The sequence below is a fragment of the Puma concolor genome, chromosome E1, assembly GCF_028749965.1.
Source record: "Puma concolor isolate L17-30 chromosome E1, mPumCon1.1.hap2, whole genome shotgun sequence".
Lineage (NCBI taxonomy): Eukaryota > Metazoa > Chordata > Mammalia > Carnivora > Felidae > Puma > Puma concolor.
Genome location: NC_141680.1, coordinates 60,221,150 through 60,243,268, shown reverse-complemented (window position 1 = coordinate 60,243,268; position 22,119 = coordinate 60,221,150). Strand labels below are relative to the sequence as shown.

Below are 22,119 nucleotides of genomic sequence, written 5' to 3'. Positions count from 1 at the left end.
CTTATCTCCAGCGGGGCTGGCTTCCTTGCTACAGACGGTCACTAAGGCCACCCCGTGCGCCTTCCTGGAGCACTGGGGACGTGGAGCCACACACAGAAGTGAGAACAGAGCTGTGCTCCCATAGGCCCGGAGGGGAGCGCCCCTCGGGGAAGGCGGGTCGCAGAGGACATGCACTGCTGGCCCCTCGGCCGCTCGTCTTTAGGTGCCTTCTTGCTCTGACAGCTGTCCCTGGGGCACCCAGCGGTGCTGTCACTGAGCCCCCCGCATTAAATGCCCCCCGTGTCGTCCCGCAGCTACCTGGACATCATCGAGCAGGCCATTTCCGAAGGGCACACCTTGCTCATCGAGAACATTGGCGAAACCGTGGACCCCGTGCTGGACCCGCTGCTGGGCAGGAATACCATTAAAAAGGGAAAGTGAGTTCCGTGTTCCATCCGTGCCGACGCCCTCAGTGGCCAGGTGCGGCCTCTGCGTGGAGAAAGCGTGGGGAATCCTGCCTTCCTGGTGGGCAGCCGGGTCAACAAAGTGCCGGTCCCCAGGGAGAGACTGGCAGGTGCAGAACAGCATCCCGGCCAGGAACACGGACACCAACACCTGCCGGAGGCCCCCTGCCAGCAGCGGTCCTCAGTGGCCACACTTCTTCCATTTTTACTCATCATACAAACCATGAGCCTGCGGTAGCTTTTTTTTTTTTTTTTTAAATTCAGGTGAAATCTACCCGACATAAAATTAGCCATTTTATTTTTATTTTTATTTATTTTATTTTATTATTTTTTTAATCTTTATTTTTGAGAGCGAGAGAGATGGAGTGCCAGTGGGGCAGGAACAGGGAGAGGGAAACACAGAATCCGAAGCAGGCTCCAGGGTCTGAGCTGTCAGCACAGAGCCCGACGCGGGGCTCGAACCCACATACCATGAGATCGTGACCTGAGCCAAAGTCGGATGTTTATCTGACTGAACCACCCAGGCGCCCCCCAAATTAGCCATTTTATTTTTTTTTTAATTTTTTTTAACGTTTATTTATTTTTGAGACAGAGAAATAGCATGAACGGGAGAGGGGCAGAGAGAGAGGGAGACACAGAATCTGAAACAGGCTCCAGGCTTTGAGCTGTCAGCACAGAGCCCGACGCGGGGCTCGAACCCACGTACGATGAGATCGTGACCTGAGCCAAAGTCGGATGCTTATCTGACTGAACCACCCAGGCGCCCCCCAAATTAGCCATTTTATTTTTTTTTTTTAATTTTTTTTTAACGTTTATTTATTTTTGAGACAGAGACAGAGCATGAACAGGGGAGGGTCAGAGAGAGGGAGACACAGAATGGGAAGCAGGCTCCAGGCTCCAAGCTGTCAGCACAGAGCCCGACGCGGGGCTCGAACTCACGGACCGCAAGATCATGACCTGAGCCGAAGTCGGCCGCTTAACCGACTGAGCCACCCAGGCGCCCCCAAATTAGCCATTTTAAAATGAACGATTCAGTGGCACTGAGTGCAGTGTTTTGCAAGCATCACCCCTGTCTGGTTCCAGAACACTTGCGTCCCTCCAGATGGAGACCCCGTACTCACGAAGCAGTCACTCCCTATTCCCCCCCACCGGCCAGGCCCTGGTGCCCACCACTGTGCTCTCCAGCTCCGTGGATTTCACATAAAGGGAGTCCTGCGGCGTGGCTCTTTTGGGTCTGGCCGCTTTCCCTGAGCTGTGTCTTTAAGGCTCGTCTGTTCAGTAGTGTGTCAGGAACTCATCGTTCTTACTGCTGAGCAACCGTCCGCAGTGTGGCTGTGCCTCATTCGGTTCCTCCATTCACTGCTTGATGCACTGAGCTGGTATTACTTTTCTAATATAAAAAATATTAGGGGTGCCTGGGTGGCTCAGTCGGTGTTTCTCTCTCTCTCTCAAAAATAAACATTAAAAAAATTTTAATTAAGTCAACTTTGAAAATGTAAACGTCAAAGGTGTTAGGGGCCACCCTTCAATGCAGGGGTGCGTGCAGAAGCCCAGAACAGAGGTAACAAACAAATATGCTGATGTCCTAGCCTCTGAAAAGAGCTTGGTATGAGCGGTGATACCCGAGAGTTGAAGTTAGAAGCCTCCAAAGCAGTGAGCTCAACCAGAAAGAAGGGGAGCAGAGAGAAGAGGTCCCCCCACAGTGGATCAGCAGACCAGGTTCTGGCCCTGGCTGTTCTCAGACTCCCCCCACCCTCGGGGGAGCTTCCAGAACGTAATGGTGTTCTGAATCGGGATGTCAGCGTCCTTCTGGTGTTCGTGGCCCTGGGGTGGGGCCCAGGCGGAGTAGTTCTGTGCCAGCTCCCGGGTGAGTACAAAGTGTCGCTAGAGTTGACCAAGCCCCGCGATCCCCACTATAAAGATCGGCACAAACCAGCCGGAGAGAGAGCAGGTGCACCTTCTAGAAGGTCCTGACCACAGGCCAGAGAGAAAGACTGGAACAAGCAGAGACACAGCCCTTTCCTGATGACCCGAGGAGGGTCGGTGGTGGCAGTGGGGCCCGGGGCAAGGGGGCCGCCAGGCTGCTATGGGAGGTGGTCTCTGTGGGTAATACCGCAGCTCTAACCTGCCTCCCCTAACGGCCAGGTTCATTAAGATCGGCGACAAGGAGGTGGAGTATCACCCCAAGTTCCGCCTCATCCTGCACACCAAGTACTTTAACCCGCACTACAAGCCCGAGGTGCAAGCCCAGTGCACCCTCATCAACTTCCTGGTCACCAGGGACGGGCTCGAGGACCAACTCCTGGCTGCTGTGGTGGCCAAGGAGCGCCCAGATCTCGAGCAGCTGAAGGTACCGGGGCCTGACGTCAGCCCCACGTGGCTCGGGGCGGGCTGTTCAGTCACAGCGAGGTTCCCTGACCCAGCAGCGGCCACCCCAAAGCATCCCAGCCTGTCGCACCGATGGCATTAAGTGCACCAGAACGAGCCACTCTTCCTCCCCGGTGGCCTCCCAAACCGAATTCCAGACCAGACGACTAATTCACTGACGGCAGAGGAGCCTCAGCGGTGCCCAGACGGCCCCATGTGCCAAACCGCTGCCCCACCAGCATGGCCTTTGCGGCCGGCCCCTGTGCGTGGTCAGAGCGGGCTCAGAGCGGTCCCAGGCCCTGCTCCCTGGCCACACACGGCTGCCCAGGACAGGCTCAGGCTTCTCCCGTCCGTGCTGGGGCCTCAGCTGAGCGGTGGGGGCAGCGCCGGCCCCTGCCTGAGCCCGCCCCCCAGCCCCCCGGTCTGTCCCTCCTGCAGGCCAACCTCACCAAGTCTCAAAATGAATTCAAGATTGTTCTGAAAGAGCTGGAAGATTCCCTGCTGGCCCGTCTGTCGGCGGCGTCGGGGAACTTCCTGGGGGACACAGCCTTAGTGGAGAATCTGGAGACCACCAAGCACACAGCCAGTGAGATCGAGGAGAAGGTGAGCGCGCAAGGCCGCCTCTGTGGGGGGCCGCCTCCCCCGGTCACTGAAAAGAGAAGCCACAGTCCCATGCATGCCCCGGGGCCCAAGGCAGGGAGCAGCATGCCAGCTGCCAGCCGAGGGTCCCCCCAGGCAGGGGGCGGGCCCACTGCCCTCTGGCGCTATCCACCTGCTCATCCCACTCGAGCCCCATTTTTTTTTGAGGTACGAGAGGCAAAAATGACAGAGGCTAAAATCAACGAGGCCAGAGAGAACTACCGGCCAGCCGCAGAGAGGGCGTCCCTGCTGTACTTCATCCTCAACGACCTCAACAAGATCAACCCCATCTATCAGTTCTCGCTCAAGGTGTGGGTGCAGCCAGGCTCCGGGGCGGGGGGCCTGGAGTCCACAGAACCCCCAGCCGTCAGGACAGTCGGGGTCCAGGCTGTAGACAGAGGTGGGAAGAGGGAGCTGGGGCACGGGATCTGTTCCAGGCCAGCACCCCGGGGAGGGGCTCCTCTCCCGGTGCCCCAGACCCCCACCCGCCGCGGAAATAAACTGGAGCCCCCACAGGAAGCACGGGGTGGCCTCCAGCCCCATGAGCCTGTATGCACCCCTTCCCCAGGCCTTCAACATGGTGTTCGAGAAAGCCATCCAGAAGACCGCCCCGGCCGAGGAGGTCAAACAGCGAGTGATCAACCTGACGGACGAGATCACCTACTCTGTCTACATGTACACGGCCCGCGGGCTCTTCGAACGGGACAAACTCATCTTCCTGGCCCAGGTGGCCTTCCAGGCAAGTCTGGCCTCCCTTCTCGGAGTGTGGCCCGCAATGCAGATTCCCGGGTGATGGCGTTCGTTGGAGTCATCGAACGATGCTGGGGGACCTGCTTGGGGTTCTGTTGGCACCGGGCACGGTTGTAGGTGGCAACCACTGGAGGGGAGGTCCGTTAAAGAGAATTCTACAAAGACCCATCATTCTCACTGCATTTACGTTAATGCCGAGCAAGCAGTCCTGCGCCAGCGGGCGGATAACCACCGTGGACGCCGAACGCTATCTCTTAAGGAAGTAAAGATACTGACGGATAAATAGTTCTCCTGTTCATACAGACAGACCCGCTGAAATTGACCAAACAGCCATTAAATGGATTGTTCCATTAAATCGATCAAACAGCCCCTCCACCCTCTGGTTCACGGTCTCGTGGGTGTGGCAGAAAACACGAATTTCTAGATAGCTTCTGGAAGTTTGCTTCCCTTCCAAACTCAAACTATGAGTCAGGGTCCAGGTCGAAGAGGTTTTCCTTCACCTGCATGAGTTCCTGAGCGGCAGGCCCGGCGTGCGCTTTCTCCCCACCGAGGGGGCAGCAGGATACTTGATGCACGCCCTAAATTTCCAAAGGAGTTTCTCTTCTGACCAAGAGACAGAAAGAAAAAGAGAGAGGGTCTGACTCGCGTGAAACTCTGCTCCGTGGCGTCGGAGAGGAGCTGCGTGGCTGTCCGTCTGTGGCGCTGCGGTGACCGCGGCCCCAGCTCCCCGGCCAGATGGACAGAGTGGGCCAAGCCACCTCTCAAGGGCCGAGACCCGGCCTGCTGGGTGCCCACAGAGCTGGTGGGCACGCGTGACAAGGCGACACGGACTAGGACCCAGAAAATTCCCCGTCCCGAAACGTATGTGTATATGTACCGGAGACGTACGTGTCCCAAAGAACTGACTTGTATACGAACACAGCAGCTCTGCTGATAATCGCCACAAGGTGGATGTGGCCCAAACGTCCATCAGAGGATGAGTGGATAAACCACACGTGGTCTCTCCACACGACGGAACATCATTTGGCTACAACGTGGGTGAACCTGGAGGACAGAGTGACAGAAGCTGACGGGAGCGGGCCACATCTGCAGGATTCCACTGCACGGGGCAGATCCAGACAGAGCATAGACCCTGGGGTCACCAGTGGCCCCGGCTGTGTGTGTGTGTGTGTGTGTGTGTGTGTGTGTGTGTGCTGTGCACAGGGTCAGGGGTTCCCTTTGAGAAGAAGAGATAGCTCTGCTTCTAGATAGAGGTGATACGATTTTACGAAAATTTTATGCTTTAATAGGGGTAAGGCGGTACATTTTGTGTCCTGTGTATTTTACCACAATTTAAAAAATCAACAAGTCAAGGTGAAAAGAAAGTCTTGCCCGGACCCAGAGGGCAGGACGGGCCAGGGGTGTGAGCTCCTCGGCCTGCCCTGGGTCTGTCTGTACGTCTGTGACCGAGGTCCCAGGTGCTCCTGCCAGGGACTGGCGGCCGCCCTGCCCTGCCGTTGTGGGCTGACGTCTGAGCGGCCCCCGTGTCCCCCCAGGTCTTGTCCATGAAGAAAGAGCTGAATCCGGTAGAGCTGGATTTCCTCCTGCGGTTCCCTTTCAAGGCCGGGGCCCTGTCGCCGGTGGACTTCCTGCAGCACCAGGGATGGGGCGGCATCAAGGTGGGCTGCGGGCCCCATCACTGCCGCCCAGCCCCTGGGGCTCACGCTGGGGACGTTTACAAGGCGGACATTCAGCGAAACGGGGCGGGGGGCGGACCCCGGAGGAGGGGCCGGGGTGCAGAGGGCTACCTGCCGGCTCGCAGGAAACTCTACTTTCTTGTCTGAACCCGGCGGTCCTTACGACCCGCACACAGCCCTGCCTGCACCCCGCAGGCTGAGCCACGGGCGGGGCGGCCCCTCCACCACCAACCCCTACCTCCCGTTCTGGCCGAGTGCAAAGGGCCAAGGAAGCTCCTCCGATTCCGGGCACACGCACTCAGGGGCCCTGGGGGTCTCCGTTCACAAGACCTGAAGAATGGGGTCCCCTGCGGTGGGAGCTGCCCGGTCCCACAGCCCTCTGGGGGGAGGAGGGGAGGAGGCCGGCCCCGGGTCATGCGCTCCGTGGTTCTATCCGGGGCCCACAGTGGAGCCAGCGGCTCCTTTTAGGGCCGAGCCAGGCGGCCCACCCTCCGCCAGCACCGGGGAGCTGAAAGGCCATCTGCCCCCAGGCCCTGTCGGAGATGGATGAGTTCAAGAACCTGGACAGCGACATCGAAGGGTCCGCCAAGCGGTGGAAGAAGCTGGTGGAGTCAGAAGCCCCGGAGAAGGAGATCTTCCCCAAGGAGTGGAAGAACAAAACTGCGCTGCAAAAGCTCTGCGTGCTGAGGTGCATGCGGCCGGACCGCATGACCTACGCCGTCAGGTGGGCGGGGCGCCCGGGGTGGGGGAGGAGCTGCCTGTGGCCCCACCCTGTGGGGGGTGGGAGGGACGGGGACCGCGCCCACTGGCGCTCCGCCCCCTCCTCCTGCTAGCCTGAGGCACAAGTGATGGGGAAACAGGACACCCCACCTGAGCCGTCAAGATTCTTCAAAGTGTGGGCGTTAATGGCTCTGGGGCCACACAGAGTCCTTTTAAGATGCAGTGGGAACAGTGGCAAAGCCATCAGCACCCCAGGACTTTGATGCCCTCACTGGCTAAATTGAAGCTCAATCTTTTCCTCAGTTTTGGCTCCTTTGCAGAGAGAACTGTTCCAATTTCGTGAATAATTTCTCTGCCCCCAAAACCTCTGCACGACTGGAAAATTAATCACCATGGCCTTTCGGCAAGCCATCCCGTTCACACCCCTGCTGGGACTGTCCTCTCACAGAAAGGCTCCAGGAGCCACAACATCACAGAACACCTGCACCGATCCCCCACGGGTGACACCTGAGATGTCCCATCCACCCTCCCCTGGAGCAGAGAGGACTTCCCTCCTGCCCACCAGGGCGACCAGGGAGGACGGAGATGCCACCAGAAGGAGGGAGGACAGAGCAGACAAGGAACCAAGCTCAGTGTCTGTTCTCCGACATGACACATTACAGTGTCTTTGCCTTTTCTTTGTCCTAGCAGAGCCCAAAAGCAGCCAGATTCCCCAAACGGTGCCTGTGTCCCTAACAGAACTCCCCTCCAACCAAAGCAGTGGCCGGACTCTGCCACTGGCTGTTCACAGACATTTCTGTTTTGCTGTTTGCTGGGGGCTCACGGGCAGGGCAGGAAGGGGCCAGACAGAAACAAGACATCCCCGTCATGTGCTGGAAGAAGTTGGAACAAAGTCTGGGAAAGGTCAGGGTGAAGGACGCACACCTGGCCAGCACAGCGGGCACACGGCCCCCTGGGGGAGCTGGGCATATTCGGGTGTCCCTGCCGGCTGCCTCCAGAGCACTGTGATGAGTCACCACCTGCGCCCACTCTCCAACATGGCACGATACGGTGTCACGAAGGAAGGAACTCGGACCCCATGAGCGTCTGCACCTTGCAGAGGCCTGGGCGACCCCAAACACCAGGTGAACCCAAATCCCGCTGTGACGTTTCTGCAGTGTCCCTGGGTATAGAGAAGCAGTGTAGCTTAAAAGCAAGGGAATTGAAATCCACAGCAAGAAAACAGCAGCACTCATCGAGGGCATACCGTGTGCCAGGCACCATTCAAAGCATGAGCTCACTCGGGGGCCCCCCCATGGCCCGAGGCTCACTGGCCCGGAGAGGGCGGCACCTGGGGGTGGGGGTGCCGGCAAACATCTCTCCCAACAAAGGCCCTGGTTTGCAGCAGTTTCTGTGATGTGGCTTCTCCACTGTGGCTGTCGCGGCTGGGAGCGGGCTCCCGCAATCCTCTGCCAAGGACTCGGCGCCCAGAGTGGCGGAGCCCATCGGGAACCAGGGTGCGCCGTTCATCGTTAATTCACCGGCAGAGAATGACCACGTGGCCTGGCCACATCATTAGTAACCGTGATTTAGTGACATTCCTGCCCACGTTCCAGAAGTCCTTCCTGGACAAGGATCCTAGCATCCACATTCCCAGCCAGTTCCAAAGGCCGGAATCGAGGACAACTGGAGGCCTTTGGAAGGCGTGCCCCCCCACCCCACCCCTCCTGGCCAGGAGCCAGCATCAGTTTGGGAAACTGCACAGAAGCCAGCCAAGGCCAGAGCAGCGGGTGAACACTGTAAAAGTGTCCCTGGAAAGTCCTGAGCCTCCGAGGTTCCCCACGGAGTCAGAGGGAAGGAGTCGGAGGGTGTGGGGTGGCCTCCAAGTGAGCAGGCCACCAAGAGGCCACCTGACGGTCCTCCAAGATGAGGACAGAGCATCCAGATGGCCGGCTGCTTGAGAGCGAGCACCTCCTCTCCCACTGTTCTTTCGGACTGACTTGCTTCTTCTAAAGACACTGAATCCTAGCATTTCAGCTCCTGTGACTCATTGAGAATACAGTAAGCTCAGCCGTCGGTGATGGAGGGAGAGGGGCAGAGCGAGATCCAAAGGTCACCCCAAAGAACACTAGATCTCCCATGAGAGGGGCCTCGATGGACCCCAGACTTCTGAGGGTCAAGAAAGACAGTTTGGGACTTGGAACAAAGAAGTGCTTTTGTGAAGAGAAATATTGATGTACGTTCCTTTTTTTTTTTTCCCTGTGATTTTTCTGATGAAAAATCTGATGTTTTGTGGTCCTTGAAGTTCACCAAAATGGCTACAACGTGAACATCCTTCCTCCTCAACCCCTGGTCGGAGGACTGCCAGGATGCAGAGCCCCATCTGTGTTCTTCTTGCCGCCCTTGCTGGAGCAGAGAACTTGACCCGACCCCTTTCTTGGGGGCACAGAGGGCTCGAAGGACCCAGGGGCCTCCTGGCACCCGGGCGTGCTCACCTGTGATGCCCTGGGTTGTGGCCCCACTGGGGCTTGTGTCCCCACCCCCCCCCCCAGGTGACCTGGGAGCCTCTGAAAACGGGGCAGCGTGACACGGCCTCACCTGCTCGCATGCAGGCCTCTCCAGGGAAGTGTGCCCTGCAGGGCCGGGCAGAGACAGCGGGTGCCAGCACCTGCTCCCCCTCCACACCCTCTCCCTGCAACAAGGAAAACCCCCGCAAGGACTGCCTTCCGGCCGGGGACATCCTCTGCCTTAGAAAGCCTACTAAGGGGGCGCCTGGGTGGCGCAGTCGGTTAAGAGTCCGACTTCAGCCAGGTCACGATCTCGCGGTCCGTGAATTCGAGCCCCATGTCGGGCTCTGGGCTGATGGCTCGGAGCCTGGAGCCTGTTTCCGATTCTGTGTCTCCCTCTCTCTCTGCCCCTCCCCCGTTCATGCTCTGTCTCTCTCTGTCCCAAAAATAAAAAAAATAAAGAAGTCTTCCTGGAGAACCTCCTTAAAAAAAAAAAAAAAAAAAAAGAGAAAGCCTACTAAGAAATGGCCCTTCCCCCTGGGGTCACAGCCCACCCTGTCCCCCTCTGCCTTCGGGGCTGACCAGTGCGTCTCCCTCAGGAACTTCGTGGAAGAGAAGATGGGCAGCAAATTTGTGGAGGGCCGGAGCGTTGAGTTTTCCAAGTCCTACGAGGAGAGCAGCCCCTCCACGCCGATATTCTTCATCCTTTCCCCAGGCGTCGACCCCCTGAAAGATGTGGAAGCCCTGGGTGAGTGTGGCCGGCTGGGGCCGGGGGGGGGGGGGTGGTCACAGAAGGGGGCAGCCACATCATTGGTGGTCAGCAAATGCCCATCAAAACCGCGGTGAGGTCTCACAGCTTCTGTCAAAGACCCAGAAAGTGATGGGCATCAGAGGGAGCATGACAACAGGTGTCCGAGCAGGTACTTCGTAGGGCTGTTGGCTCAGCCAAAAGGCAGATACAACCCAGCGTCCCTCAACTACTGAATGGCTAATCCCAACGTGGTAAATCCATTCAACGGGCTGGCGCTCAGCCACAAAAAGCAATAAAGTGCCAACACGCGCAACCCGCAAGGAGCTAGAAAACACTGCGCCGGTTGGAATCCAGGCCAGACACAGAGGCCCCATTTATGTGGTTCTGGTTATCTGAAACATCCGGGATAGGTAAATCCGTAGCGACAGACCGCTGTGATGTGGCAGCGGTGGGGGGAGCGGGGAGCGGTGGAGGGAGAGGAAGCAGAGGGGCGGGGCATCATTCGGGGTGATGAAAACGTCCTGGAACCGGACGGATGGTTGCACAACATCGTGACTATTAAATGTCACCAGACTGTATGCTTTAAGATGGTTCTTAAATGGATAAATTTGACGTTCTGAAGTGTGTTTTACCACAATACAAAACAGAGCAGGAAGCGTGTGGAATTCTCAGCTGGGTTGCGGAGACTCAACCTTCGTCAGAGGCCCCCCATGCATTTCCTCTCCTTTAGGAAAGAAACTGGGATTCACCATAGACAACGGGAAACTGCACAACGTGTCCCTGGGGCAGGGACAAGAGGTGGTGGCCGAGAATGCTCTGGATGTGGCGGCAGAGATGGGACACTGGGTCATTCTGCAGGTACGGAGGCGCCCCTCTGGTGCAGGGGCTCCCCACCCTGAGGCGGCCGTGGGGACAGGCCCGAAGCCTCGAAAGAAAGCCGGTCAAGGGGTTCGCACCCACAACCGTGGGAGGGGACAGGCGGCTCCCAGGACGCTGGGGTTAGGCCCGAGGACCCCGAAAGAGATGCTGTTCACAAAACACCCGAGTGGCCAACAGCACCCCTCCTCCTCCTCGTTTGGGGGAAGCAAAAGTGGCCTGGGGGCACTCTGTCCACACTTTGGGTAAACCCGGCTGGGCCCAGCAGCCTCTCCACCCCCTCTCCTGCACCTCAACCAGCACCTCTAGGCCTGCCCAGCTCCCACTGACCCCAGCGTGTGCTGACCTCAGTCTGCAGGGCCAGCCTGGTCCCACGTGGAGACCCCAGCTTCGGGCCATTCCTTTTTACCCAAACCTCTCAGGGGAGGGGTGGGGACCGTAGCGTCCAGCCTTGTGCCGGCGGGGGTGGGGGGTGGGGGCGGCTGGGAAGGACTCACCGTGGGGCTGGGGGTCTTGAATTACCGGAGCACAAGAACGGACTCCCAGGCCTCAGCCGTGTAGCTGACATTCCATTCCCCAGCGCGCCCAGGGGAAGGGTGGACGGCGGGCACCACCCCCTGCCAGGGAACGCGGTCGCGGCGGAGAGGGGCGCATGGGCGCTGAGCCCCAGTCTCGGCCGCAGAACATCCACCTCGTGGCGCGGTGGCTGAGCACACTGGACAAGAAGGTGGAGCGATACAGCACGGGCAGCCACGAGGACTACCGCGTGTTCATCAGCGCCGAGCCCGCCCCCAGCCCCGAGTCCCACATCATCCCCCAGGGCATCTTGGAGAACGCCATCAAGATCACCAACGAGCCGCCCACGGGCATGCACGCCAATCTGCACAAGGCTCTGGACCTCTTCACTCAGGTGAGGCGCTTCCCTCTGGTGCGTCCCCGGCCCCCATGCAGCCCCAGCCCCTGGCCCCCACTGTGGGGGGAACTGTGGGGACGCCTCTGCACAGGTCCTCGGTGCAGCACGCCACGCCACAGCGCACACTCGCACCTTGCACCACAAAATCAACATGTCCGCGCAAAACTGAGTCGAATGTGCGATGCGTTCAAATTACGGCTGTAAAAACCAGAAATGCGTATTTTTAACCACTTTCGCGACCTGCGAGTCAGTGCAGGTAAATGCAGTGTGCGTCACCTCAGGAAGGGGCCCTGCTCCTGGCGGTTTGCTCGGGGCTGCCCCCCACCCCCCCGGGCCTTCCTCTGGCTCAAGAGGCAGCAGAAGAGAACGGCCGGGCTCTCACTGGCTCTGGCTGCCGGGCTGCTCGCTCCCTGCCGCCCCCCGCCACGGCCCATCCCCACGGGGCCTCCACCTGCTTCGGTGGGGCTCCTCCCTCCTCGAGAGTCCTTGCACCACCGGACCCCTTCCACAAGCCCCTAGCATATCCCCCCGATCTTCTGTTCCGCACCAGAACTTTCTGGGTGCGCTCACTTGATCTCCCCAGTGGGGTCGGAAACCTTTTTTAAGGAAGACGACACCCCGTACCGTCTGGTAACACCTACAGAGATCTCGTTGTGGAGCACATTGTGCCGAGAACGCACAGCGAGCCCCTGTTCCTGGAGAGTCTAGGCTAGTGTTCACATGCACATGAGGGGGAGCGCTGGCCACCGCCGAGGACGGTCCCTCTCATTAAAGGAATCCAGAAATGTCCTGAGTTTGGGAATGTTTTATTTAGGAAGCAGTTTAATCCGACTTAAAATCAATACTTAGGTGATAGAACAGCATTTCTGAACGACAGAAGCACAAGAAATCATGCTCCCCTCCAGCCCTCGTGGACCGGGGCCTCAGGTGGCCAGTCCCCGCCCACCCTGCCCCTCCCGCCCCCAGCAAGCTGCTGGCAGAGGCAGGACTCGGGTCCCAGCCGGGGCACCTGTGCCCCCCCACCCCCGCAGGACACCCTGGAGATGTGCACCAAGGAGATCGAGTTCAAGTGCATCCTATTCGCCCTGTGCTATTTCCACGCCGTGGTGGCCGAGAGGCGCAAGTTCGGGGCCCAGGGCTGGAACAGGCCGTACCCCTTCAACAATGGGGACCTCACCATCTCCATCAACGTGCTGTACAACTACCTCGAGGCCAACACCAAGGTAAGGGCGAGCCTGGTGCCCAACGGGTTTCTCTGCCCTCCCACCCTTCCCACCTCATGCTCAGGACGCATCACGTAGAGCTTATTAGTCAAAGAAAACCTGCCCCGTGACCCCACGGGGCTGATAGGACGGTTGTTACCCAGGCCCTGACCACCACCCCTGCAGCACCTGTCAGCTGTCTGGCAATTTTCCCACTTGTTAGCACACTGCACGGGGACAGGTATTTTTGGGGACCTGCCCCGAAATCCCTGGGCGGGAGGAGTGGATGAGGGACCTCCCCGGGGTGCAGTGTCTGGAGACAGAACCCAGGTTTAAAGGGAGAGCCAGAAAAATCCCCCTGGATAACAAGAGCGCTGCTTTCGTTCTCCTGAAAACGGAAGTAAATGTGTGCAGTGATCTGCAAGGGGCCTCGGAGGACCGGGAGTGGCCGGCCGCCCCCCCTTCCCGGTCCCTCTCGGAGTCTGGCTCAGAGAGCCTGGCGCTGACACGGGAGTGCTGTGACCCCCAGGAGAGGCAGACGCCTGCGTACCCCATACGCCTTGGCTCCCCCGAATCAGCAGAGACGGGACTGAGGCATGACGCAGGGGTGGGCAGCAGCGGGGGACGGGGGGCCAGATGGTGGGACCAGGCAGCACCCCTCCCAACGCCCTGGGAACAAGGTCGCAAGCGAAGCCCGGCTCTGCCCCTGACCAGGCACCCGGCCTCAAGCTTTAGGGGTTAAGCAAGGGAAGAGCCCCCGGCTGGCTTAAGGGCACGTCTTGGGCCACCCACCCGTTTCCCACCCTGCCATAAAGAGCTCAAGACGCGAGCACAGCCCCGCACGCCTGCTCCCCGCAAGCAGCCCAAGACAGGGGCCATCTGTGACCACCTCTGGTGGCCTCTGAGGGCAAACAGCGCCGCTGCCCTGGCCCTGACCACATGGGACAGCCACCGCCCGAGTCCGAGTGCAGGGTGTCGCGTGCTGGCTTCGTTCCTGGCGAAACCCAGCCCCGGGAGGCAGGAGGGGCCAGCAGTCAGCTCTCCAGGGGGAGGGCGAGGCCTTCTCCACCCGTAGGTTGGGAGGGCTAGAGTCAGAGCTGAACGCTGGCAGCCGCCTACCAGCACTCGCGAACAAGCACATGCTGGGAACAGCCACGACGAAGGGTCACTGCCATCTCTGCACTTCGGTTAGAGAAGTCTCCTGGGGAGATGCGCGTGGGAGGGACGGTCTCACTCGAGTTTTTTAAAGACGTTTATTCAGACTCTCGCCCCACCGTAGTACGCACGTACAGAAGCCAAGGTGGGTAGGAAACTGCTCGAGGACGCGTGCCCAGCAGACAGCAGTGAAGGACACAGGAATGCGCTTCCCGCCGAGCCAAGTGCACCAGGCCGGGGGTGGCGGGACCCCTCCTCTGTCGTTAGGTAACACCTGTGATGATGTCCACGTCCCACGCTCGCATCCCCCCGCCCCCGACTCCGAGCAGTAGCTCGGGAGAGGCCGGGCACCGTCTCCGACGTGCACTCCAGGACTCCCACCGGCACCGTCCCTGCTTGTTGGTCCCACGGCCCCCACCCCGCGGGGACGGACAGGAGGCAGCTCGTGGGGCCAGGGGCCTCCCAGAACAAACAGACTGTCCCCAAAGCAAACAGGCAAAACGCAGAAATACGCAGCTCAGCACATTCCCAAGATAACGAGGCAGAGCACAAATTTTCAGGCACAGAATGACAATTTACAGCATGTGAATATTTTGAGTAAAAGGAGACCAAATCCATCAACCGTTCAATCAGCAAGCTCTTAACCGTGTCAGGAGGCAGCCGCGGACCGACCGCCAGTCCAAACTGCGGGTGGGATGTGAGCTGTACTGAGTACTCTTGGGGCAGGTGAGAGAACGGAAAATACCTCATTAATTCACCGTCTCCGTGATGGTTACTGCTGCTGGAACAGGGCTCCTACGTGGGTGCTGGCAAATCTGAAACTTCGCGTGTGGCTGCCATTTGTGGCTCCCGTGCCTGGCCCCGGGCTTCCAGATCCCCCCCTAACCTGGACTACAAGGATCCCCCTCGGGCGGCGCTGTGGGTGCAAGGAACAGCGATGTGCTGGCGCCTGGAAGCCGGAGCTCACCTGCTGGCTTCCCAGAGGAGGCGGCATTTGAGCTGGCTTCGGAAGTCGGGCGTCGCCTTGGTGAGTGGTGGTGGAAAGGAGCGTTCCGGGCTGAGCATAAGGTCAGACGCCCCAGGTTGGGCAGGTGAGCTCCCCTGCTGAAGCTCCCGGTGCTGCAAAGCCCTGCGGGGCACACAAGGGGCGACGAGCCGGGAAACTCGGCGCCAGGCAAGCCCAGCGGGATGGCAAGAAAGACCCACTGGACGGACACACTGCACAGACCGACCGGCCAACAGAAACGGCATCCGAGCATCCACACCCCCAGTCAGCACAGAATTAAACCGCTCTGGTCAGGAGTCACGGGTGGCTGCACGTTTCCGAGCAGGGGGTCACAAGGGTGGCCCGAGCGAGGGCACAAGTTGGGGCTGCAGGGCAGGCCTCGGAGCGGGACGTCCTGGGACACAGAGGCCAGGCTGTGGGCAGAGGGGAGCCGCTGGGCAGCCCTTGCCAGAGAAGGCGGGACCCCGCCAAGGAGGGGCGGGCCTCCGGGTGAGACACCGCCGGGGCGGGGCAGTCGGGGGAGGGGAGGGGAGGCCTGGTAACCCGACGGAGCAGCGGACAGGGCGGCGACGGGGTGACAGGAGCCGGCCCTCACCTCACACTGATGGCCGACTGTCGGTTCTTACTGACCCCAACGGGGCAGGGGGTACTTCTCCTCACCGCCTCCATCCTTCCTAAGGTGCCCTGGGATGACCTACGCTACTTGTTTGGAGAAATCATGTACGGCGGCCACATCACAGACGACTGGGACCGCCGGCTCTGCAGGACGTACCTGGCGGAGTACGTCCGGGCAGAGATGCTGGAGGGCGAGACCCTGCTGGCCCCGGGCTTTCAGATCCCCCCCAACCTGGACTACAAGGTGAGGGGGGCCCTCTCTCGGGGACACAAGCTCACCCTGTGACGCAACAGCAGCAAAGGGCAATGCTGTCCTGGCCGGCTCTGGGGGGCCAGCCTGGCGTCACAGACAGAGTATCAGTGATTGGGCAAGAGGGCCGGGATGGCTTGAAACACAGCCTCTGGGGAGGGGGCGTGGAGGCTTCGTTCATGTGGCTGGGGTGGGGGGTGTTAGAGAACCAGTGGGGTTGGTACAGAGGGCAAGGCGTGGGCGGAACATTCTGGTCAGAATTGCCTCGTCAACGGCGGACACAGGTTCCTTGGCAGCCCTGTTCACCGACCGCCCCTCTGCAGGGTTACCACGAGTACATCAATGAGAACCTGCCCCCCGAGAGTCCCTACCTGTACGGCCTGCACCCCAATGCAGAGATCGGCTTTCTGACAGTCACCTCAGAGAAACTGTTCCGCACGGTCCTGGAAATGCAGCCCAAAGAGACCGACTCAGGAGCAGGCACCGGAGTATCTCGGGAGGAGAAGGCAGGAGTCTCAACACGGCGCCCAGCGGCACAGAAGGGGCGGGGCCCAAAACCTGGGGTCGGAAAGTGCGTCCCCAGAAAGCGGGCTGGGGCTGCGAGCCGGCTGACAGGCCCCAGTGGGGCCAGTCCCTGGGCGGCCTCCCCCCCCGTCAGCCTCTAACGTGACTGAACTGGCCCATGGGCGGCGAGGGAGGAGCTCACCGGTCTGGATGCATAACAGTCCCTCCCCATGAGCTCAGACGACCACGGTGGGCTCACCCCAGTAACACAACCCAGACAACGTAAGACCTCTCCCTGCACTCCCCCTTGCCTTCTCGTGTGCAATCGGCACGTTTACGTTGCTTAGGAAATCCTGGACAGGTCCTAGTAACAGGCAGCCAAGCAGGGGCTTCCCGGTAAATAGACCGAATTCTGGATCGCAAGACCCTCGATGCTATGAGGCCTCAGGACCCTTTCCTCGGTGTGATGACTGACACCACACATCTCCCGACCGCAGTGGGATACATGACCCCGTGCGGGCCACTCCTGGACAGGGTGTGACCACGCGGTCCCCAGGGACAGCCTACACGGCAGACGCGGTCAGATGACCTGACATTCGGGAATGTCTGAAGGCACCAGGCGAGGGTGGTCTGCTGCCCCCGTGGCCAGAGTCCCATGGTCTTGACGATGGGACCCAAATAGTCAAAGCCTGTCGGCCAGCATCCCCTCTTCTCGTCAGATGTGTGGCTGCACCCCTGCACCCTGCTGTTCAGACACCCCCCCCCCCCCTCAGCGCCCTTTGCTCCAGGGGTCCTAGCCGTGTGCGTGCAACGCAGGCTCCCCGACCTGGACGCCGGGGGTGGGCCGGCAGGTGCGTGCGGTGACGGGGCTTGTCGGGGACTGACCTCTAGGTGAAGGCCGTGCTGGAGGAGATCCTGGAGAAGGTCCCGGAGACATTCAACATGGCCGAGATCATGGCGAAGTCAGCCGAGAAGACCCCGTACGTGGTGGTCGCCTTCCAGGAGTGCGAAAGGATGAACATCCTTACCAACGAGATGCGCCGCTCACTGAAGGAATTGAACCTGGGGCTAAAGGTAAAACACACGGGTCAGCCGGGACCCAGGGACGCGACTTCGGAGGCAGGCTGGTGCCGCAAGCTGACTCACCTCGCAAGGCCGCTGCGGGACGCGGGGGCGGGGGCGGGGACCGGCCCTGGGCGCTAGCGAAGTACGGTCTCCTGTTGGTTCCCTGGTCCTGAGCTGCAGGCCTGCCAGGCCAGGGTGGCGCACACCGGGGCTCCATGCCAAACTGCTTTCTCTCGAGGGCCCCTGGCACGGCGTTGGGGGGGGGGTCGGGGGGGGGGGGAAGGGGGAGACAAGGTGTGTGACCAGCCCGGTCTGCGTGCCTACCAGCGCCCTGTCCGTTTGTCCCTTAGGGGGAGCTGACCATCACGACCGACATGGAGGACCTGTCCGTGGCTCTGTTCTATGACACTGTGCCCGACACATGGGTGGCCCGGGCCTACCCCTCCATGATGGGCCTGGCAGCCTGGTTTGCCGACCTGCTACTCCGAATCAGGGTAAGGACCGTCTCCGCGAGTCACAGGAGGCCCGCCCCGCCCCCAAAGGCCTCCGGGACTGTGGCTGAGAGAGGGGTGGGAAGGGGCGGCCGTGGGCCCCACCAGAGGCCCCCGCCGGGCTGGCCCGTGTCACAGCAGGGCTGGAAGGGCGCGGCCCACACCACACAGACGCCTGACAGTGCAGGCGCTTCCTGCAGCAGGGAGGAAACGGCGGGTCCGAGGCGGGGGCAGCTTCCATAGACCGCCACAGCCCTCTCCGCCACAGCCCAAAGACCCAGGGGGGAACCCATCGGGGAGCCGGCTCATCAAAGCCTCCTTCGGGCCCCCAAGTTGTCCTCAAAGGTTGAGGCCCCCCCCCCATGCCCCTCTTCCCGTTACATTTTAACTGGAGTCGGCGGGTACCGCTGTGGCACAGGTAGGCTGGGCCTCGCTGACCCATCTGCGTGGCTCGGGAAGGTCGGGGCGTCACCCCGATGGCATACTTCCACCAGGAGCTCGAGGCCTGGACGACGGACTTCGCCCTGCCCACCACCGTGTGGCTGGCCGGCTTCTTCAACCCGCAGTCCTTCCTCACGGCCATCATGCAGTCCATGGCCAGGAAGAACGAGTGGCCCCTGGACAAGATGTGTCTGTCCGTGGAAGTGACCAAGAAGAACCGGGAGGACATGACGGCCCCGCCCCGAGAGGGCGCTTACGTGTACGGGCTCTTCATGGAAGGTAACGGGGTGCCGCTCCCGCTGGGCTGGAGGAGAGGCGGTGGCTGGAGGGGCAGGTGGGAGAGGTGCGCGGAGGGGCGGGTGGGCCTGAGGCCCGGCGCCGGCCGGGATGGGTGGCACGGCTGAGACGGCACGCTCAGACAACAGTCTAGAGCCCGGCCAGCCTGGTTCGGCTTTGCCAAAAGTGGCGTGAGCACCTGTTTCAAGGCAGTGTGGGGCGTGGCCCTCGCAGGACAGCGAGAAGCAGGCAGCCCCGGGGCAGCCGGATGTCCGGGGGCGCCAGCCACCCCGTCCTGCACCCGCTGAGGCCACCGGGCAGCCCCGTCCCTCAGACCCGTGGAGCTGAGTGGCAGCTACCGCACCACAGACCTCCGGCCCACGCAGCGACTCACGTCGCCCCCTCACCTAGGGGGTGCAGGGCTTGGCCAGCAAGGGCTCGGGGCTCCCCGGTCCCCATATCAGAGACGAGCACAGCAAGAGTCGCTCTACGTGTTTATTTTGGAATTACAGACAGGAAATACAAACACCATTAACAGGGTGAGTAGAAACAGAGCAGTCTGGTTAAAGGCAAATGAAAGTTCCGTGTGCACATACATGTAATCACGTGCACTGTGCGTGCACACGTAGGCTAGACGCTACATATGAAGGGCATCGGGGAACGTTAATCTCCCGTAACATTCAGCTGGAGGTACGATTTCCTGCCACCGAAATTAAGAAGGCTGACGGGTAGGTTCTGGAAACACCACAAATGTAAACGGGTGGCCCCGAGAGCTTTAGGCTGAGCTGTCCCTCAGAGGCACGTGGCGGGGTCCCGGGGGGCACCGCGTGTACCGCATCCCATCCCGGGCCTCCGCTCACGGCTCCGCTTCCAGCCACCCCTGTGCCAGTCCAGCCCCGGCACCCCGCCGGCCCCCGGTGTGGCTCACGGCCAGCACGCCACACGGCGCCCGGGCACGACCCCACGGGCCCCCCTGACCTCGCTGCGCTGTCCTGCAGGAGCTCGCTGGGACACCCAGACCGGAGTCATCGCCGAAGCAAGGCTGAAGGAGCTGACGCCAGCCATGCCCGTCGTCTTCATCAAGGCCATTCCTGTGGACCGCATGGAGACCAAGAACATGTATGAGTGTCCTGTGTACAAAACACGCATCCGTGGCCCCACCTACGTGTGGACCTTTAACCTCAAAACCAAAGAGAAGGCGGCCAAGTGGATCCTGGCGGCCGTGGCCCTGCTCTTACAGGTCTAGCCTGGCTGGCTGCCTGGGGCCTGCAGCAGGCCCCCCGCTTCGCCGGGGTCAGATCCGAACCCCGACTTCAAACGGACAACAGAAGCTCAATCTTGCAACGGCCACTCATTTTTATAGAGACTGCAGGTTGCTTTTTGTTCTAACTAACCCAGGCACTTTAGAACCACGGAAACGTGGCCTAGCCAGAGGGAGGGGACAGTGTGGAAGAGTGGGGCACGGTCTGGATTAAAACAGCAAAGTCACTTAGCTGTGCTTGTCTGATTCACGGGGGCCGGCCTGCAGCTCAGCACCGGGCAGCCACCAGGGGCCTGGCACGGGCTTGGGGGTGAGGCCCCAACCCCCAGATCCCGACCTGCCGGAGGGCCGGAGGGCCGAGGGGTTTGTCTTCTCCCACAAGTGGCACACAGACTTTGGGTGCGGCGGTCACACCCTCTGGCCTGAGGCTATACGCACACCACCCGCCAGTGAGGGGGACAGGGTGTTCCCTCCCAGGAGCTGCCACCTCCACACAGTCCCCTTCTCCCGGAGACACGGGACCTCTCTGGGTTATGACAAAGCCCCTCCTGTCGCCGGAGTTTGGAGACCTGCCACTCCAGAGGCCACTTCTCCCTCAGGCGGAGCTGCACCTGCCCGCTTTCTAAACCGTGGGAATAGAACATACCAAGCATGGACGCCGGGCCCCCCCTTAAACATGTGTGTCCTCGGAGGTCACTCACGTGTCATTCTCACAATAGCGGAGTCCATGGGTCCCTTCTTAGCAGACTCGGCACCTTCCTCTCCTCCTGCCCTGGGGTCCCCTCCTCCCCGGGGGGGGGGATTCGGCCTCCACCGCCTAACTGCGAGCCGGGGCCGGGGAATCCTGGCTTCTAGACAAGTGAGGCCTCCCCGCGGTGAACCGCGATCCAGGGGACACTCACGGCAGCGGACGCGGGAAGGCCGATATCCCCGTCCCTTCGGACAAGCCCTCAGCCTGTTTGTGTTTCAGGCCTTTGAACTTGTCCGGGGAGACAGGACTAAGAACTGTCCCCCCAGGCACACAGCCTGCTGCACACGGCGGGGGTGGCCGGGCTGGAACGACCCAGCTGACACCACAGGCCCGGACTTTCCGTGGCTGTTCCAGCTATGTGAGCGGGCTGCCCTTTGGGGCTGGCTGGGGTAGCGGCACAGACAGGACGGAGTGACGAGCCAGAAAACCAGGGCCACGGGGAAGACAGCCAGCCGAGCCCGCAGACCCCCGAGAAGATGGTCTCCGGGGAAGCCCACAGGCCAGCGCTCAGGCTCAAATGCGGAGCAAAGGGAGCCCTCTGGGAGTATCTGGCTTCAGGCCAGGTTCCATCTGATCCTGAAGTTCGTGAAAACTTTTTTCCAAGCATTCGCACCAGAACCACAGGAGCGGAGACCCCCAGAAGACCTAACTCAGAGGGCGACAATTCACAACGGCCCTGGGGCCCGGGAGCTCACAGAAGAGGGAAAATTGCCCATCAAATCCTCCCGCGGGGACTGAGGGTCCAACCCCTTTGGGGCCGCCCCTCAAGGCAGGCAGGACTCTGGGCCACCGGACCAGGCTGCCGGGCAGCCACTCTGCTGGCCAGGAGGGGTCGCTGCTGCCCTTCGTGTCGGAGACAGAGGGCCAGGGAACCAGAGGGGGCGCCGGAGGGCCAGAAAGCCGGCCGCCAGCCACTTCTCAGACTAGAGAGAAAACTAGTGGCCACCAAGCAACTCATTTTTAATCCCTGGTAATAATCCCCAAATGGGAAGGCTTTCCAATTTGCCTTTAGAGCCTGAAATAAAACAGCAATTTATTCCACACGTATTGTGGGTAGCCAACAAAATTATCTCCCAACTTTCCAAGAGATGATTCACCTTTGGGTTGCAATCTGGTGCCGGGGGGGGGGGGGGGGGGGGGGGGGACAGGGAGTGGGCTAGAAGCCCACCCTGCGTCTGAAGGTGCCAGCCTGCAGCGCCCCCCTCTGCACCAAGCCCCCACCTCCTAGGGGACCGGAGGGGCTGGCGGAGAGTGCAGGGCTGGGGGGGGCCCAGAGCCGTCTTGAGGGAATTAACAGAGACAAAGGGAGCAGCTGAGTGTGGAGGGCACAGGCTTGATTGCTCAAGCCAGGCTGTGGCACAATGTTTACTCTGGTCCCACAGAATCTGCAGGAATGTGAACGCTGTTTACCGAAAGCCTCTCTCCAAACAGAAACCCAGCGCCCTGGCACATTCTTTTGGCTTCTCTAGTCTAATTGTCCC

At 60.7% G+C, this 22,119-nt stretch overlaps 2 protein-coding genes and 1 long non-coding RNA gene across 3 annotated transcripts in view; 1 reads left to right on the top strand and 2 right to left on the bottom strand.

Annotated features, from left to right (window-relative positions):
* DNAH17 (dynein axonemal heavy chain 17) overlaps nucleotides 1-20,118 on the top strand; it is a 102,333-nt gene extending 82,215 nt beyond the window's left edge. Inside the window, exons 65-81 of the mRNA XM_086688184.1 lie at nucleotides 294-416; nucleotides 2,589-2,793; nucleotides 3,249-3,413; nucleotides 3,618-3,758; nucleotides 4,018-4,188; nucleotides 5,735-5,857; nucleotides 6,406-6,599; nucleotides 9,681-9,829; nucleotides 10,563-10,690; nucleotides 11,391-11,618; nucleotides 12,653-12,844; nucleotides 15,664-15,843; nucleotides 16,173-16,355; nucleotides 17,245-17,427; nucleotides 17,769-17,912; nucleotides 18,404-18,629; nucleotides 19,625-20,118. Of these exons, the coding sequence (XP_086544310.1) occupies nucleotides 294-416; nucleotides 2,589-2,793; nucleotides 3,249-3,413; nucleotides 3,618-3,758; nucleotides 4,018-4,188; nucleotides 5,735-5,857; nucleotides 6,406-6,599; nucleotides 9,681-9,829; nucleotides 10,563-10,690; nucleotides 11,391-11,618; nucleotides 12,653-12,844; nucleotides 15,664-15,843; nucleotides 16,173-16,355; nucleotides 17,245-17,427; nucleotides 17,769-17,912; nucleotides 18,404-18,629; nucleotides 19,625-19,872 (2,983 nt within the window). The 3' untranslated portion in view covers nucleotides 19,873-20,118. The remainder of the gene's footprint in view (nucleotides 1-293; nucleotides 417-2,588; nucleotides 2,794-3,248; nucleotides 3,414-3,617; nucleotides 3,759-4,017; nucleotides 4,189-5,734; nucleotides 5,858-6,405; nucleotides 6,600-9,680; nucleotides 9,830-10,562; nucleotides 10,691-11,390; nucleotides 11,619-12,652; nucleotides 12,845-15,663; nucleotides 15,844-16,172; nucleotides 16,356-17,244; nucleotides 17,428-17,768; nucleotides 17,913-18,403; nucleotides 18,630-19,624) is intronic.
* On the bottom strand, nucleotides 14,058-17,379 carry LOC147574565 (uncharacterized). Its single transcript, XR_015244335.1, has 2 exons — nucleotides 17,239-17,379; nucleotides 14,058-16,292 (listed from the first exon to the last, which is right to left on the bottom strand). It is a non-coding gene; the product is annotated as an uncharacterized LOC147574565 (long non-coding RNA).
* The window catches only part of PGS1 (phosphatidylglycerophosphate synthase 1), a 35,027-nt gene continuing 32,488 nt past the window's right edge, over nucleotides 19,581-22,119 (bottom strand). Inside the window, exon 10 of the mRNA XM_086688182.1 lies at nucleotides 19,581-19,717. The gene's annotated coding sequence lies outside the window, so the exon portion shown is untranslated. The remainder of the gene's footprint in view (nucleotides 19,718-22,119) is intronic.